This window comes from Lytechinus variegatus, chromosome 3 (genome assembly GCF_018143015.1).
Source record: "Lytechinus variegatus isolate NC3 chromosome 3, Lvar_3.0, whole genome shotgun sequence".
In the NCBI taxonomy this organism is placed as follows: domain Eukaryota; kingdom Metazoa; phylum Echinodermata; class Echinoidea; order Temnopleuroida; family Toxopneustidae; genus Lytechinus; species Lytechinus variegatus.
The window spans coordinates 42,681,353-42,696,435 of record NC_054742.1 but is presented as its reverse complement, the minus strand read 5'-3'; the positions used below and the strand labels follow the sequence as shown (position 1 = coordinate 42,696,435).

The window sequence follows — 15,083 nt, the reverse complement described above, 5'->3', positions numbered from 1 at the left end:
ACATTATAAACAAATGGGAAGAAATATATATGACTCGTCTTTGTATACTTTAATCAAGTTTGTTGCATACATACCCTTTTGAAAAAATAGATGGGTCCATAGAGACTTCCGTATTTTTCCATTGCACTTGGAAAAAGGCATCGCGTCATCATATCGCCAACAGCCAGCTGTAGCTTGCGACTAATGTAACCTGTGAATGGGTACACTCCGCGGAACGTGTAGGGTATTCAAATTTAGCATTGCATGTGCATTGTTATCTTCAGCTGGCTGAGATACATAATTCTATCGTAGGAACAATAGTCTAAGGAATATTATATCGATCGCGGAAAGAATGTTGTCAGCGAGTAGATTTGCTGGGTTATCATGCCGGTTCATGAGAAATTATTCAACATCAAGGGTAAGCCTGCTCAATTGAAATTGCATCTGACGTTAGAATTAGATCCCTACCCTATTTCCAGGACTCTAGATGGGGACCAGGCCAGCCAGGTCACTCAGCTGGACAGTACTGACCTGCGAGCAATGACCATGTGGTCAAGAAAATGACTCCTGCATGCAATACTGGTTGGGAATGGTGGCAACTTAGGATTCAATCCATCCTGAAATTTTGTTAGTTTGCTAAGTAACAACGTTATGTTACTTAGAAATGTAGGCTTAGGCCTAGTAGTAAGCCCTAATATCTTAAAATGACTCAAGTTATGTTGCTTCATTCAAGTTCAGTTCATCACACTCACCGTTATGAATGGTATTCATTTTAATTAGTTTATGTTAGTTCTAATATAGTTAAGTTAGCATGTCCAGATCTAACTTAGATTTATTAACATTAGGCCCTACTTGTTACACTTACATTACTCGTTAGATAATCATGTCTGATTGTAAGCTTGCTGAATGTTATCAACTTAATTGTGTCGACTCGAGATCTACATTTTGTAGTTATGCTTATGGCTATGCCTAACTTTAAGTATGGTATGGCAATGAAAAACTCATGTACACATGATGTAGTCTGGATATAAAGGTGAGTGACTTCTTTTAGTCTGAAAATAGAAATGAATATTATAGGGTCTGTCTAAGTTCATGTTTCTAATTCTAACCTGTTTCGAATTGGTCTGCATTGAGTCAAACCCTGTTACATCATAATGTATTAAAGAAGTAAATTGTACCTTTTGTCTAATGCTGGTCATCACAATAAAAAAATTTATGCATAACAAATTGATGCTTGAATTTGAAGGAAGATTTTGTAGACAGAGTATCTTTGGAATTTCAGACTTTGCTGTAGACCCATGTGTAGAATGAATGACCATCCACTTTTCAATAATTATTCAATTTCTCCTGAATATCCTATAAAATTGATGTAGATATACGCACTCCCAAATGATTTAATGCTAATGCTAGTTTACTTCAAATCTTACTATAACAACCATACTGAAAATTGTATAAACTCTGGCCTTGTATCTTAATCATGATGGTTAATTGAATGTGTTCTTTTAATTCTTCCTCATTTTTATCCCCTTCCCCCTTTTAATGCAGACGCTACTACAAGACAGGATGAAGATAGCTATTATAGGTCAAAGTCAGTTTGGAGAAGAGGTCTACAAGCTCCTGAGGAAAGATGGCCATGAAATCGTAGGGGTTTTCACAATCCCAGATGTCAAAGGCCGTCCTGATCCTCTAGGTACAGTATAGTGATCACTCCACTCTTTTCTTTCTTTGTCCCTGAAATTAATGGTCAGGGAGAGTGTATTGTATTGTGAAAATTGCTTCTGAGGGCCACATCAAGTTGAATAGAAAGTGCAGAAGAGCTTACATAATAGCATACCCCTGTAAGCCATCCCTACTATTTGTGAACTATTGACTATCTCTGTTTTGTACAAACACTTTGTTAGCTAGGTATAACTGTTAACAGTTATATTCAGATAAGCCATGCTGATAATGGATGAAGTTCAAACATCTACATATGTATAAGCCCTGGTTCTATAATGATTGCATCTTTGAAGTCGTGGGTATTGCGAACAGTTTTATATGTAATTGAATACTAATTATGTGTCAATTATATGCATCATGTAGGTATACATGTATGAATCTTACAGTAACATTAAAATATAATGGGCGATTGAGCATTCTTATTCCCTAAGCAATTATATACCTGATGACTTTAGTGCTGTCTTGAGATTAATTTAACTGTTAAATTCACGAGTGGAATTTTCCACCGTTAAGTCAGAGCAATTATGCATTCATTTCCCTGTCTGGATTAGATTACTGCCTTTGTGGGGGAAATGCTTCACTTCCTATTGTCAGTACTTTGTAAAACCAAAAAATTAGAGCTGGCTATTTTATGTAACTGCACACTTAGAGTGTCACTTAAAACTTTTGGAAATAATGCAAATTTATAAAACTCATTTTCTAAGTTTGCGTATTCACAGGGAAAACAAATTTTGTTCACCTGTACTTTCAACACACAGAGGTCTTGCTATTTATTACACATGTAGGGCCTATATGCTTCAACTAATTCTGTTAATCTTAAAGTGACCTTTGGAATACAAAAATGCAGATTCAGCATTCCTGGCTTCAGTGATCTTTAAAGGGGAAGTTCACCCTGACAAAAAGTTTATTGTAAAAATAGCAGAAAAAATAATAAAAAATATTGCCGAAGGTTTGAGAAAAATTCATCAAATAATTAAAAAGTTATTAGAATTTCAATTATTTGATTTGTGACGTCATATGCGAGCAGCATTCCTACTTAGCGAATGGTAAAAAATCAATGAAATGTCATTTTCTCAGAAAATTGAAAATGGTTTTTACTGTACCTTTTGTATATCAATAGACAAATCACTTCACACCCGATCATGAATAGAAAACAAAATTAAGTCATCAGGAACCATACAAAATTTGAAATTCATGCATTTTATATTACATAACACATGGGGCAGCTGCTCGTTTATGACGTCACAAATCCAAAACTTTGAACTCTAATAACTTTCTTACTCTTTAACGGATTTTCCTCAAACCTTCACCAATATTTTTTACTATTTTTTCTGCTATTTTTACAACAAAGTTTTCTTCAGGGTGAACTTCCCCTTTAAGAGGTACAGAATATGAGGTGAAAAACTTGTCCTGTCTGGAATTTTTACAACTTGATTGAAGAAATTGAGTGAATACGTGAATATTAAAAAGGAATAAAAGAGATCTATGGATTGATTGATGATTAACTGAATGATTACAATAAATATAAAGTGAGGAAATGAATAAGTATATACATTTTGTTATTATGATTCAAATTTGCAAAATTTTCCCCATCAGCTTCAACTGCAGAAGGGGATGGTACAAAAGTATTCAAATTTCCTCGCTGGAGGACGAAAGGCCAACCCATCGAGGATGTTGTGAACGCTTACAAAGAGTGTGGTGCTGAACTCAATGTGCTTCCATTCTGTAGCCAGTTTATTCCTATGAATGTGATTGATAATCCTAAACATGGTTCCATTATCTACCATCCTTCACTTCTCCCAAGACATAGAGGAGCTTCTGCTATTAATTGGTAAGAGAGATTCATTTGATTTTTTTACCTTGGTTTGTCCAGTTTTTGTTGAATTATAAAGAAATGACACTGACCTATGTGCTTCTGTCAGAGATATTGTGCACCAGGCACAATCCAGATAAAAGTCAGTCACTAATTCGTCAGTTGGATGTGGTTATCTTTCCACTAAATGCACGAAGACCACTTCTATGATACCGTAAGTAACGGTGTATTAACCGCACCCGTGTATAAACCGCACCCCCAACTTTGGACTAAAAAAAAAAAAAATTAAAAAAAAATAAAAATTCTTCTCATATTTACATGCTTATTTGAGGTACGAAGAAACAAAACTAAGTTTAAGATTTCGAAGTATCCAAAGAGATTACCGGTATGCGGAAATCTGCTGTTCTTGATCAATTCATCTACAAATATTAGAAAGAACAATCCCGACAATATTGGTAACTTATACACTCACCTCACAGTCACAGTGTACACACACACAGCACTGCCATTACATGTACATTGCAAACTACGATACAGTACCAGTCATGCCAGTAGTATTTTATCAAATCATGATCTGTGTCTTTCCCAGCGTAGGAGGAAGAAACATTCACATTTCTTGCATCAAAATCTCACAATCAATTTCAGAAATTTGATGTCTTAGCATGAATTTTGGATACGGGATTACAGGAAGGTTCAAGAAACAAAGAAATTGACATTTTTTCCAGTTGTTTCTTACGGCTTTGTGCCGTCTCTCTCGTGCGTGGCTTACATGGTATCTTATGAAAAGCAAACAGGAAGAAAAAAAAACAAGCTGGCGCGAAACGGGACTTTGAATAGCGCCAGCTTAAGTCGCACTGTAACCATATCACAACGCAATCTCTAAGCTCACTCAACTCTCGCTCAGCGCAGCGGTGACAAAATATTACCGAGAATGCTTGGCGTCCCTTTTAACTTAGCCAGGGAACTTCACTTCTTTGAATCGAGAATAAAGTCAAAATTAGTGTCATGAAGGTGGGTGCGTTTGTTATGGACAATATTTAATTAATCGATTCCCATTACCCGCGGCTCATACCCCTCAAAACGACATTGCCTGGGCGGCTACGCCCGGCCACTCGATGTGTTGTGAACTGGCAGACAACGTACATGTACGGGAGGGGTTACGGCGGGCTGGCTCAGACCCGTCACCGTGTATAAACCGCACCCCCGACTTTTGCTACTATCCCGCCGAGAAAAAGGTGCGGTTAATACACCGTTACTTACGGTAAATAAAACAATGAATTGCATCAAAGGGTAAGGGGGGACTTCATTTGTCCGATATCCTCAAAGGAACCAAAGTTACCAAACTTTCTGCAGTGTGACCCTTCAGCTTCATTTGACAAGTCACAAGAAACATGGTACATGTAGACTCATGATATATTTTGTTATGTCCCAACTACCACTACCAGTAGATCTGTTTTCCCAAGAGGCTCATATTCTGAACCTCAGTTTAACTTTCAATGTAAAACATTGTTCATATCAGTTTGTAACTTTGATATGACATGGTAACTGCTGTGTGTAAAATTTAATGAATGTGGACATGGCTGAACAATCAATGAAAGTCATGGTTTCTGTCAGTTCAGTCTTTTAAAGTAACATTACATGTAAATATTAGCATACTGAAGCTTTTCAGCATCATGTACTTGTCAGATTTCAGTCTTTAACAAACAAGATCATATATTAACATCAGTTGATGAAATCACCATTATTATAAGTATAACAGGCTCTTTTTTTTCATTCCTACTTCAGCATGATTGTTATGTGTTCAGTCAATATGAAATGGGAAGCAATGAAAAGGAGATTTTACATGAATCACCTCAAAGTCCCCTGGTAGTAATATGTTCAATTAAAACTTTAAGCGAGTACATGATCAAATAGTGTTGATTAACACCACCTAAACTGCTCAAATCTAGCTTGATTCCTTACCCATAATGCAATATTCTGAGCTGTGTATTATAAGATAGGTCCACTTGAATCTATACTTACAAGGGGAAGTTCACCCTGACGAAAATTTTCTTGGAAAAATAGCACAATAATAATAAAAAATATTGGTGTAAAGGTTTAAGGAAAACCTATGAGAGATTTAGAAAGTTATTAGAATTTCAAGTTTTTGATCTGTGACGTCATAAACGAGCAGCTGTCCCATATGTTAAGTAATATAAAATGCAAAAATTTCATTATTTTTTAATGGTTTTTGATGACTTATTTTTTTATTTTCATTTTAGGAACAGGTATGTAATCATTTGTGTATTGATATACCGAAGGTTCAACAAAATATAATTTCTTAGAAAATTATATTTAATTGATTTTTACCATGTGATAATGTAGGAAAGCTGCTCACAAATGATGTCACAAATCAAATAATTCAAGGTCTGCTATTTTTTAGTAAAAGGTAAAACCTTTTGTCAGGGTGAACCTCCCCTTTAACTTGCTACTCAATACATGCATACCATAATAATTATGTTGTCAAAACGAGTACATTTTTCTCCAAAAACACTTCAGTTCCTCTTCACATATTTCATTTTCGGATGATTTATTCTCAGTATTTTGTGTATTTTGAAATGAACTGTATCTATTATACAGTAACACAGTCACTGAGTGACCACACACAGTTTGCTTCCCATTTAAGAGCAAGGTACATTGTACATTGTAGGCAAGGTAGATTGTTGACCTAAAGCATTAAATGTTATCTAAGGACTGTTCATTTATTTCTTAAGAATTGCTCACCAAATAGCACAAACCCTTGATATGTACAGAGTACAGTATTATATAGTTGAATTGATCTTGAGATGTCCTTATGATTCTTTCATGCCTCCATCAATGAATTTCATTGAAAATGTAGAATATGTTGTAAATTTTGTTAATTTGTCAATTTTGTGACAAGTGAAGCGAGCAGTCTTCAAACAAGCAGTGACAGTAATATGACAAAGCAGGCCTGTGACAAAGCTTTGATGAATTCATAGTTCTACTGTTTATCATCACACCTGCAAATTTAGGTAACCTTGAAGCATTTTCCTTTATGATTTATTCACTAAAGACACCTCTTTCATCTTCACATATATACTTTTCAACAGTAGATCAAAGGTTGGTACTGAAAATGCTGATTCAGGTTTTTTACAGAATATTTGGAGTAGGTCTGACTTTGGTTTGTTTGTCAACCAAATAGATTGAGTAGGTGCTTAGTGTTTGGAAAAGTACTGAATACCTGGTAGTGCGAAATAAGATTCTGGACTACGTGTACACTGTTCGATAACTGTTCGCTCATTGCTCATGAATGTATAATCTAGAATCCTTGAATTTATCACTTTTGACATTTTTCATACAATTGATCATGAACACATCCAAAATATATCCTCTCTTAATCAATTTAGGTTATGACAAAGTGATTGACAATCATACTTGACACCTCAGTAGAAAAGATTTATCTTAAATTATCTAAAGTTGATTTGATTTTAGATGCATTTGTGTTTATGTAGTCGATTGATCCTTTTAAGAAAATTTAATATTTTGATCTTTTAATTTAATCTTTAAAAAAAAAATCAACAAGGGAGGGTAATGTACCTTTAAAATGACCGCATTGTTACCCTTCACTGCAGGCATTGTTTTATGAAGCAATAATAATTTTTATTAGTGTAGACAATTACTGGTAATGCATAAACAAAACTGTTGGTGTACTTAGAAGTTCATTATAATGATAAATGTGAATTATATACAGTGGTTGATGGAAAATTTAGAGACAACATTTTAATGATTTGATTTTTAGATTCATATGCAAATAACTTCTCCATATATGAGTATATGCATTTTTTCATAGCCACTAGCATGAGCCTCTGTGCGGGGCATGATCAGCCACTTGTTAATGCATGACAAAAGGCACACAAGTCCCGTACTGAGAATCCCTGCTCTATCATAGGTTAAAAAAATTTAATGTAGATTTACAGCTGTCAATAACAATTGTTCTCACTTAATACATAAATCATGTTTTACAGAGTGTTCAACTCTACTATATAGGCATTGCTAAAAATTTTGTGTATTTTGTGAGAAAATAATGTACATGTAAACACAATTTTAGTTGTTGTTTTTTTTATTTTTTAGGACTCTTATGTGTGGAGACAAAAAGGCAGGTTTTTCAGTTTTCTGGGCTGATGATGGTCTTGATACAGGTCCTATTCTCCTTCAGAAATCAGTTGATGTAGACCCAAATGACACAGTGGATACCCTCTACAACAGATTCCTTTATCCAGAAGGCATTAAAGCTATGGTGAGTTGGAATAAAATAACTCCGCTGTTGCTGGCTGATTGTTTGACATACATTATAAAACCAGACCCTCAGTGCTTAGTTGTTGTTTGATGGAATAACCCATTTCAGTTATAAAACTTTCCAGCTTTAAAAATGCATTGCAGTAATGCAGTTCAGTAATGCAGTTAATGTTACTATCATTGCCATTTAGGCATTGTACCCTGGTTAGATTACTAATTGCACTAAAACTTAATCGGCAGAGAAAAGTATAGCCCTAATGCAGTACATGTAACTGGCTAATGTACAACATTGGGCTTTTAATTGAATGTGCTTTTTATTCACAAGTAAACATCACTGTTATAAACAAAACTTGACAGAAAATAAAGATAAATCATAATTTAAATATTAAAAAAGGTGTAGTTAAAGAAGAGATATGGCAATAACTTGCACATTAGCCTATAGGATACTTTTATTATTTACTGTGCTTTTGAATCATTGTTTTGTTGGAGGGTGTTTTTCCCCCCATTGTACATGTATGTTATGTAAAATGTTAAATATTGCAATAGATAGATGTGAAATTAATCTAGGAATGCCATATTTTACCCAGGAATGAAAGCACTTTCATTGTAGGCCTATTTAAAGGAAAGGTGATGTGTAATAATTTGTGTACATCCTGTATTTCAAGTTCATCACCAACACCCCTGTAGCCCTATAACTCACCATGTACGGTGAGTAAAACACCACAAGCTTGGCTTCCTGCCATGAGGGATCTCCATAATGTCATGGTAGACTGCAGCTGTTTTGAAAGCATTGTCTGTGACCCTCGACCTATTGTGGGTATGGCAAGGGTATGGCGTGGGTATGTTGGGGGTGTGTTCATGCATATTCATGAGCTAGTGAATGTGTACACCATGCCCGGATGGATCGAGTTGCATGGCTGGTTGCATCTAGTTCAAACATGTCACATGTCACATCCGATATGTTACACTAGTTGTTTATATTGACGTCAGGAACACTCCTGCATAGTATTGGGGTCGTGTGTTGAACCATTGCCAGTTTGTTACATTGTACTGTAGCTTCCTGCACATTCAAAACATTTGCTTGAGGTCATATGTACATGTACAAGTGCATACACGATGTTAACAGCATTGACCATATTGTAATGTTTTTTATAGTGTCAGCAAATTCATGATTGAAGGGGAAAGGGGAATATACACAGGCAAGCTCTATATGAATCACTACATGTACGATGTGTTTCAGAAATGATTTTTGATAAGATGTCTACAGTACATGTACATGTATAATATTGCATCCCAGTGGTTAACCAGGACTTAACTATTCTTCTCACTCTGAAAATATGGTTTGTGGAAATATATTTCCATATGGCCATGAGGGGATTTACAAAGAATTGATTTTATTGATCTGCAATGCATAATGACTGAGGTTATCTACTTGACATGTAATATTGTGTGGATGTGTCTTTGCCGGATTACACTTCCGTGCATCAAACATACGGTATTCATGAACGGCCATCAGTATGGTTTACCTTTTTAAAGTTGTATTTTTTATGAATTTTGGTCACAAAAATATGCAACTTTTAATTAAAAGTAGTGCAATTTTTACAGTGTTTCATTGGATCATCATGTCCATGGAGATGTAGAATGGCCACAGAGTCAGAGTTGCACTTCATAATCAATAAATCAATATTCAGGGGAAACTTCCAATGGACATACATTTGCAATTGAATACAAACTCCATTGGGTGTCTGTAGAATAAAATGAAGATAAATATTTTTAACAGTCCAGCATGCCTTACACTTAATAAGTTACACGTGACAGGCATGAACAGCAACCCTTTCTTGTGCTAAGATGGAACTACCCCAAATTCTCCCTATCTTAACATAATGGGAGACTTTTGAGACTTGCATTTCCTCTTTCGAGTCAATCGTTAGCAGTTATTAAATTTACCAATCATCTTTTCGTTTAATGGGTATTAAGTATATGCAGTGATTGGAATAAAAATGATTGAGAATCTCTAAAACCAAGTGAAAGGTAAAAAAACTCGCAAACTGCTTATCAATTAACACCCCATTCTATGTGATGCTCATACATGTACATTGGCCTTGATTTTTTTAGATGGTTTGTTGTAATCCCAAATTATATCATACATGTAGTCAATACATTTATCGTTAACACATTCCAAAAAGATTTGTAATACAATGTACTTGTATGATATCATTAACTTTGTGCATGCCTAAGTGATTTCTTTTATTAGGAAAATCGGTAAAATGTAATTACATATGTGTTTTATATTGAGCAGACAGCATTTTGCCTTGTATGATTATTTTGTGTTGTACAGTATTATTATTTTGTGTTGTTCCATTATTATTATTATTTTACCTTGTATATTTATTTTAACCAGTATTTTTTATGTTTGATTTTAGGGAGAAGCAGTTAATCTTATTTATGAAGGCAAAGCTCCTCGCATTGTACAACCAGAAGAGGGTGCCACATACGACAAGATCTGGAAAAAGAAGGAAGTTGCCCAGGTAAGATTCATTCTCAAACAGCATTGCATTTGTAGCTTAATTATTAATAATCCAACTTCTTTGCATTGTATCTAAAAGCAAAAATCCATTTTGTTCTCTTAATTATGTAATAAGCAGTTTCTATTTTGCTGTTATTTTGTTGAAAAATTATGAAGATTATCTGATGATTTGGTCATCAATGTACATCATTGAGTGTCCATCTAGATCGGTAAAATTCTGTTCTATTGATTTTTAGTTATATTCAGATTAATACTACACCATTCATTTTCACTTTGAAAGCGAGTGGTTAGGATGTTGAGAATTTAAATTTTCTTGTTTTGTGAAATTTTTATTTTGATTAGTCACTTTTTAGGTTTCATTTTAGCCTAAGGCCCATCAGCATTTTCTTTTTGTATAGATCCCATTTGGCCAGTCTGCAGAAACTCTTCACAACTTCATCCGAGGAAATGACATGATCCCTGGTGCTTGGGCTAGGATAGATGGACAGGTAAAGAAATTGAAATAAACTTCATAATAACACAATTATAGTTAAATCCAAAGAAATTACATGATCCCTGTTGCTTGGGCTAGGATAGATGGACAGGTAAAGAAATTGAACTAAACTTCATGATAACACAATTACAGTTAATGACACAAGATTCCTATTAAAAAAAATTGTTTGTTGTAGATTACTTTTTAAAAAGTATGAATTGAAATCAGAGTATGAGATATAGGTTTTTATATCTGACAAGTTGATTCTGTTGGATTTTCAAAGTCTTTAGAAAAATAAATTGTAAGTTGTAAGTAAGAGAAACTTTGTTAGGGATGCTTTTTTGTGTGTTTTTAATGAATGTCACATCAAAATTGATAATTTTATTTTGTTGATGCAGCATTAGTATACTGTTGGCAATATTCCAGGCAATTTGTTGGAGGGATGGCAGTGATGCACATTTGTAGTTTCTAAAGAGATTTTTCCCTAATTTTGTTTTATATTGTCAGTGATCATTGATCACATAATCATTTTTATGATCTTATAAGAAAGTTTGTAGCTGTTTAATGCTTTGAATCATGTATTCTCTCTCTCTCTATCTGTGCTTTTGTTTTATCTCTTGTCCCTTACAGCAAGTTACTATGTTTGGTTCAACCCTCCTATCAGGCAGCAAACCAAATGGTACACCTGTAGAAATAGAAGGCTGCAACACACCAGCCATTGTTCATAAAAACGGCATGGCTATCATTGGCTCTGATGACAAAATGGTAAGAACAAAGAATACTTGATGTTTATTTGCAAGTTGAAATTAGATTGTATTGAATGCCAGACAGTGTTTTGTTTGGAAGGTCTTCTCAGGGCATGATTTTTTTTACAGTAATGGGAAAGGTGGAATTAAGGGTAGATGAGAGTACATTTAATTTATTAACAGGATTTTGACATGAATTATACATATAAATCAGTTTTATTAGGGACTGTCTAACAATTTTAGCATTGTGATTTATAGGATTTTAATTCTATGATTTCGTAGTCTGATTTGTTCTACCAAATATAACATACAAGAATTATTTTATTTATTTTTGAGAAAAATGATGTGCAATTGTAGTGATTTTTTTCTCATGTACAGCTGAACGTCAAGACCCTTCAATTTGAAGATGGTCGGATGATCCCTGCTGCAAAGTACGGACAGTCAATGGATTCCGAAGAAAAGCTGGAGCTCACACCAGAGGAACAAGAGATGGCTAAAACTGTTAAGGTAAATTGTGGTTATAGTGATGAGGAGGATGATAGTGACTGCTGCTGATGGTGGTGGTGGTGGTTGTGGTGGTTGTGGTAATGGTGAATGATAATAAAATCCGAGTAGGAGTATGAAGAACATGGGGGGTGGATTCATCTTAAAACTTGAGCAATACTTGCAATTTCTATATTTTGTCCATAGGATATCTGGGCTGGCATCCTTTCGACACAAGACATTGCTGATGATACTGACTTCTTCAAGATGGGAGCTGGATCTATGGATGTTGCAAGGTAAGGCAAACTATTGTGTTACATACTGTTAAGAACTGTCACAAAATACTATCGGCAAAAAATGCATCTGTTTAGTAGACTTCTGACATTTTACTTCAGCTGGTTTGCTGAAGTGTCTAGTAATTCATAGACAGCCCAAGGGTTGAAACTACTGGATACGTCGAAAAGTTGAATTTTCATCAAAACCCTATGATATAATTATATAAATATTTTGATGATAACAGATGTAATCATCAAGTGGTAGTGAGTGGGCCTGTATGTTCTTGTTTATATGAAGTACAAAATCACTTATCCAAGGGAGCCCAGCAAGGGATTATTGAACAGAACTGTAGCACACTGTCCACCAAATCATCACCATCTACTATTAATTGTGTATTTAGTCAGTTTAATTGATCATATTTAAGATGGGAACGGGATCAATGTATGTTGCTAGGTAAGGCAGACCATTGTAGCATTCATGTTCTGTTTATGTAGGTTGGTTGAAGAGGTGAAGCAGAAATGCAGTATTGAGCTACAGAATGAGGATGTATACATGGCCACAACCTATGATGCCTTTGTACAGAAAGTGGCTAGGAAAGGAAGGGGTCTTGATGAGCAAGTCTTTGAATATGATGCAGTAAGTTTAAACCCTTTATTCACACTGCAAAGTAAACAAGGAACCAGTCATATAGATGCAGGGGGCAAAGTGCAATTCACCCTTGAATAAAGTTCATAAGTACCCAATGAAAGGCTATTTCTTTCTGCAGACAAAATGTACTTTTTAATGAATAAACATTTTAAAATTCAGCTTGTTAAAAAATTTCCTTTCCCGGAATTATTCATTCTACACTGTATGAGCTACAAACTTTGGCTATCGAAGTGTAATCCTACATTGAATTAGTCTAGTGTCAAATTAGTACGTATTTTATGAGTATTACCTAGTTTTGAATGATTCAAATGCCATAACAAGAATAGTCATGAACCAAAAGACAAGTTTGTATTTATACACATACATTTAGGAGTTCATAATTAAGTGCTAGAGATATTTAAGTCATTTTGTTTATTATGAACAGAGAATGTCATGAATCTCTATTTTCCTTAGTTATTTTATGTAGTTTATGTACACATACATGCATTGTCTCCCTCAAAAGTGATTTCAATACCATTTCTTAAAAATTCTCTATGATTACCCATGCTCTCTCCTTGTTTCATGTTGTACAAATAATACCTATGATCTCCTCTCTTTTAGATTGAGATGAATGTCAACAACATGGACATCACATTCCCTCATCAGCTATTCATCAACAATGAATTTGTTGATTCAGAAAGCGGTAACACATTCAAGACCATCAACCCTCATGATGAATCTGCTATCTGTGAGATCTCCAAGGCATCCGTAGCCGATACAGATGTAGCAGTAGCTGCAGCTAAGGTTAGATTCTTATATTACCACATTGGCATGAAAAGTCTCAAAGAATTTAATTTTTTTTTTAGTGTAATTACAGACCCTTGTACTATAGAAAGCTACAAATAATTATTTCCTGAAATTCTCTGCTCATTTTAATTTTTTTAATTGACTTAAAACCAAACAAATAAAAACAAGCTCTTATTTTTTGGTCCCCCTATCGAAGATTAAGTTTTCTGAATAAATACTTTAGCACCTAGATCAAAGCAAACATTAAACCATTCAGATATAGTTTGAGGTCTCTTATTAAATAGCTCAAAGTCTGTCACGATGTTTTCTTTACATCAAAGATATTGAGTAATTTCTGAAATCACCGTGATAAGATAATGCCTCGGTAACTATAGTGGTTGGTCTATACAGTGAGATCATTGAGAGTTCTTACTATTTCATAAAACTGACCACATGGCTTTTTTGCCAACTGTCATAAAACAAAGTTACATTTGACTTTACTTCTTTCGACACAGGAAGCATTCTATGAAGGAGAATGGGGCAAGATGAACGCTAGAGATAGGGGCAAGCTAATGTTCAAGTAAGAATCAAATAATTTAAAACTCATATTTTGTTATGTAATTCCATTGCTGTTGTATATTTCTCCTATTGGGGCCAGGTATTTGGTTTGATTGGTGCTGAGAAAACACTTTCTTGATATAACTCCTATTTTGTTCTGTTAAGCAAGATGATTTCTCAGCTTTTGATATGGATATCCCAAGGTTTTGGTGATTTACATTTCTGTTAAAGTTTGACTGCCTGTTAATTGCATTGTTAGCTATCAAACATCAGTATTCCCCACCAGATAATGTTAAAATTGAACCTTTTAGACTAAATTGTTGTTAACAAGCATTTGAATGCAAATTTCATCATTTCTCAAAATTTAAACTGCCAGTATATTAGAACAGTAAAAATTACAGCATCTCATTCAATGCGAGAAAGGATCACTTAATGTGCATAAAGTTGTACACAATTTTATAAAACCACCCCCAGCTTGTTTCCAATGATGTCAGCAATATTTCATAAATGAAATATTTTTTAATAACTACAGGTTAGCTGATCTAATGGAACAGCACACAGAAGAGTTGGCCACTATTGAGAGTATAGATTCTGGAGCAGTATATACATTAGCACTCAAGACCCATGTTGGCATGTCAATCGATACCTTCAGGTACTTTGCTGGGTGGTGTGACAAGATCCAGGTGAGTAATATGATGGGTGAGGAACTGATTCCAAGGTTCTCTGAAATGTATATTACTCCCAGTGTATCTTGATCATCTTGGATTGTAATCCTGCTTAAGAATGACCTGCCAAAAAAGT

At 34.6% G+C, this 15,083-nt stretch overlaps 1 protein-coding gene across 2 annotated transcripts in view; it reads left to right on the top strand.

Annotated features, from left to right (window-relative positions):
* LOC121411075 (mitochondrial 10-formyltetrahydrofolate dehydrogenase-like) overlaps positions 1-15,083 on the top strand; it is a 29,200-nt gene that overhangs the window by 638 nt on the left and 13,479 nt on the right. Inside the window, exons 1-13 of one of the 2 annotated variants that reach the window (XM_041603568.1) lie at positions 131-397; positions 1,525-1,669; positions 3,295-3,529; positions 7,643-7,808; positions 10,231-10,335; positions 10,733-10,822; positions 11,437-11,571; positions 11,931-12,059; positions 12,243-12,331; positions 12,806-12,947; positions 13,560-13,742; positions 14,240-14,304; positions 14,815-14,965. In XM_041603568.1, the coding sequence (XP_041459502.1) occupies positions 332-397; positions 1,525-1,669; positions 3,295-3,529; positions 7,643-7,808; positions 10,231-10,335; positions 10,733-10,822; positions 11,437-11,571; positions 11,931-12,059; positions 12,243-12,331; positions 12,806-12,947; positions 13,560-13,742; positions 14,240-14,304; positions 14,815-14,965 (1,701 nt within the window). In that variant the 5' untranslated portion in view covers positions 131-331. Of the gene's footprint in view, positions 1-130; positions 398-1,524; positions 1,670-3,294; positions 3,530-7,642; positions 7,809-10,230; positions 10,336-10,732; positions 10,823-11,436; positions 11,572-11,930; positions 12,060-12,242; positions 12,332-12,805; positions 12,948-13,559; positions 13,743-14,239; positions 14,305-14,814; positions 14,966-15,083 lie in introns of those variants that run through there. The other variant, XM_041603569.1, reaches the window with a different exon arrangement.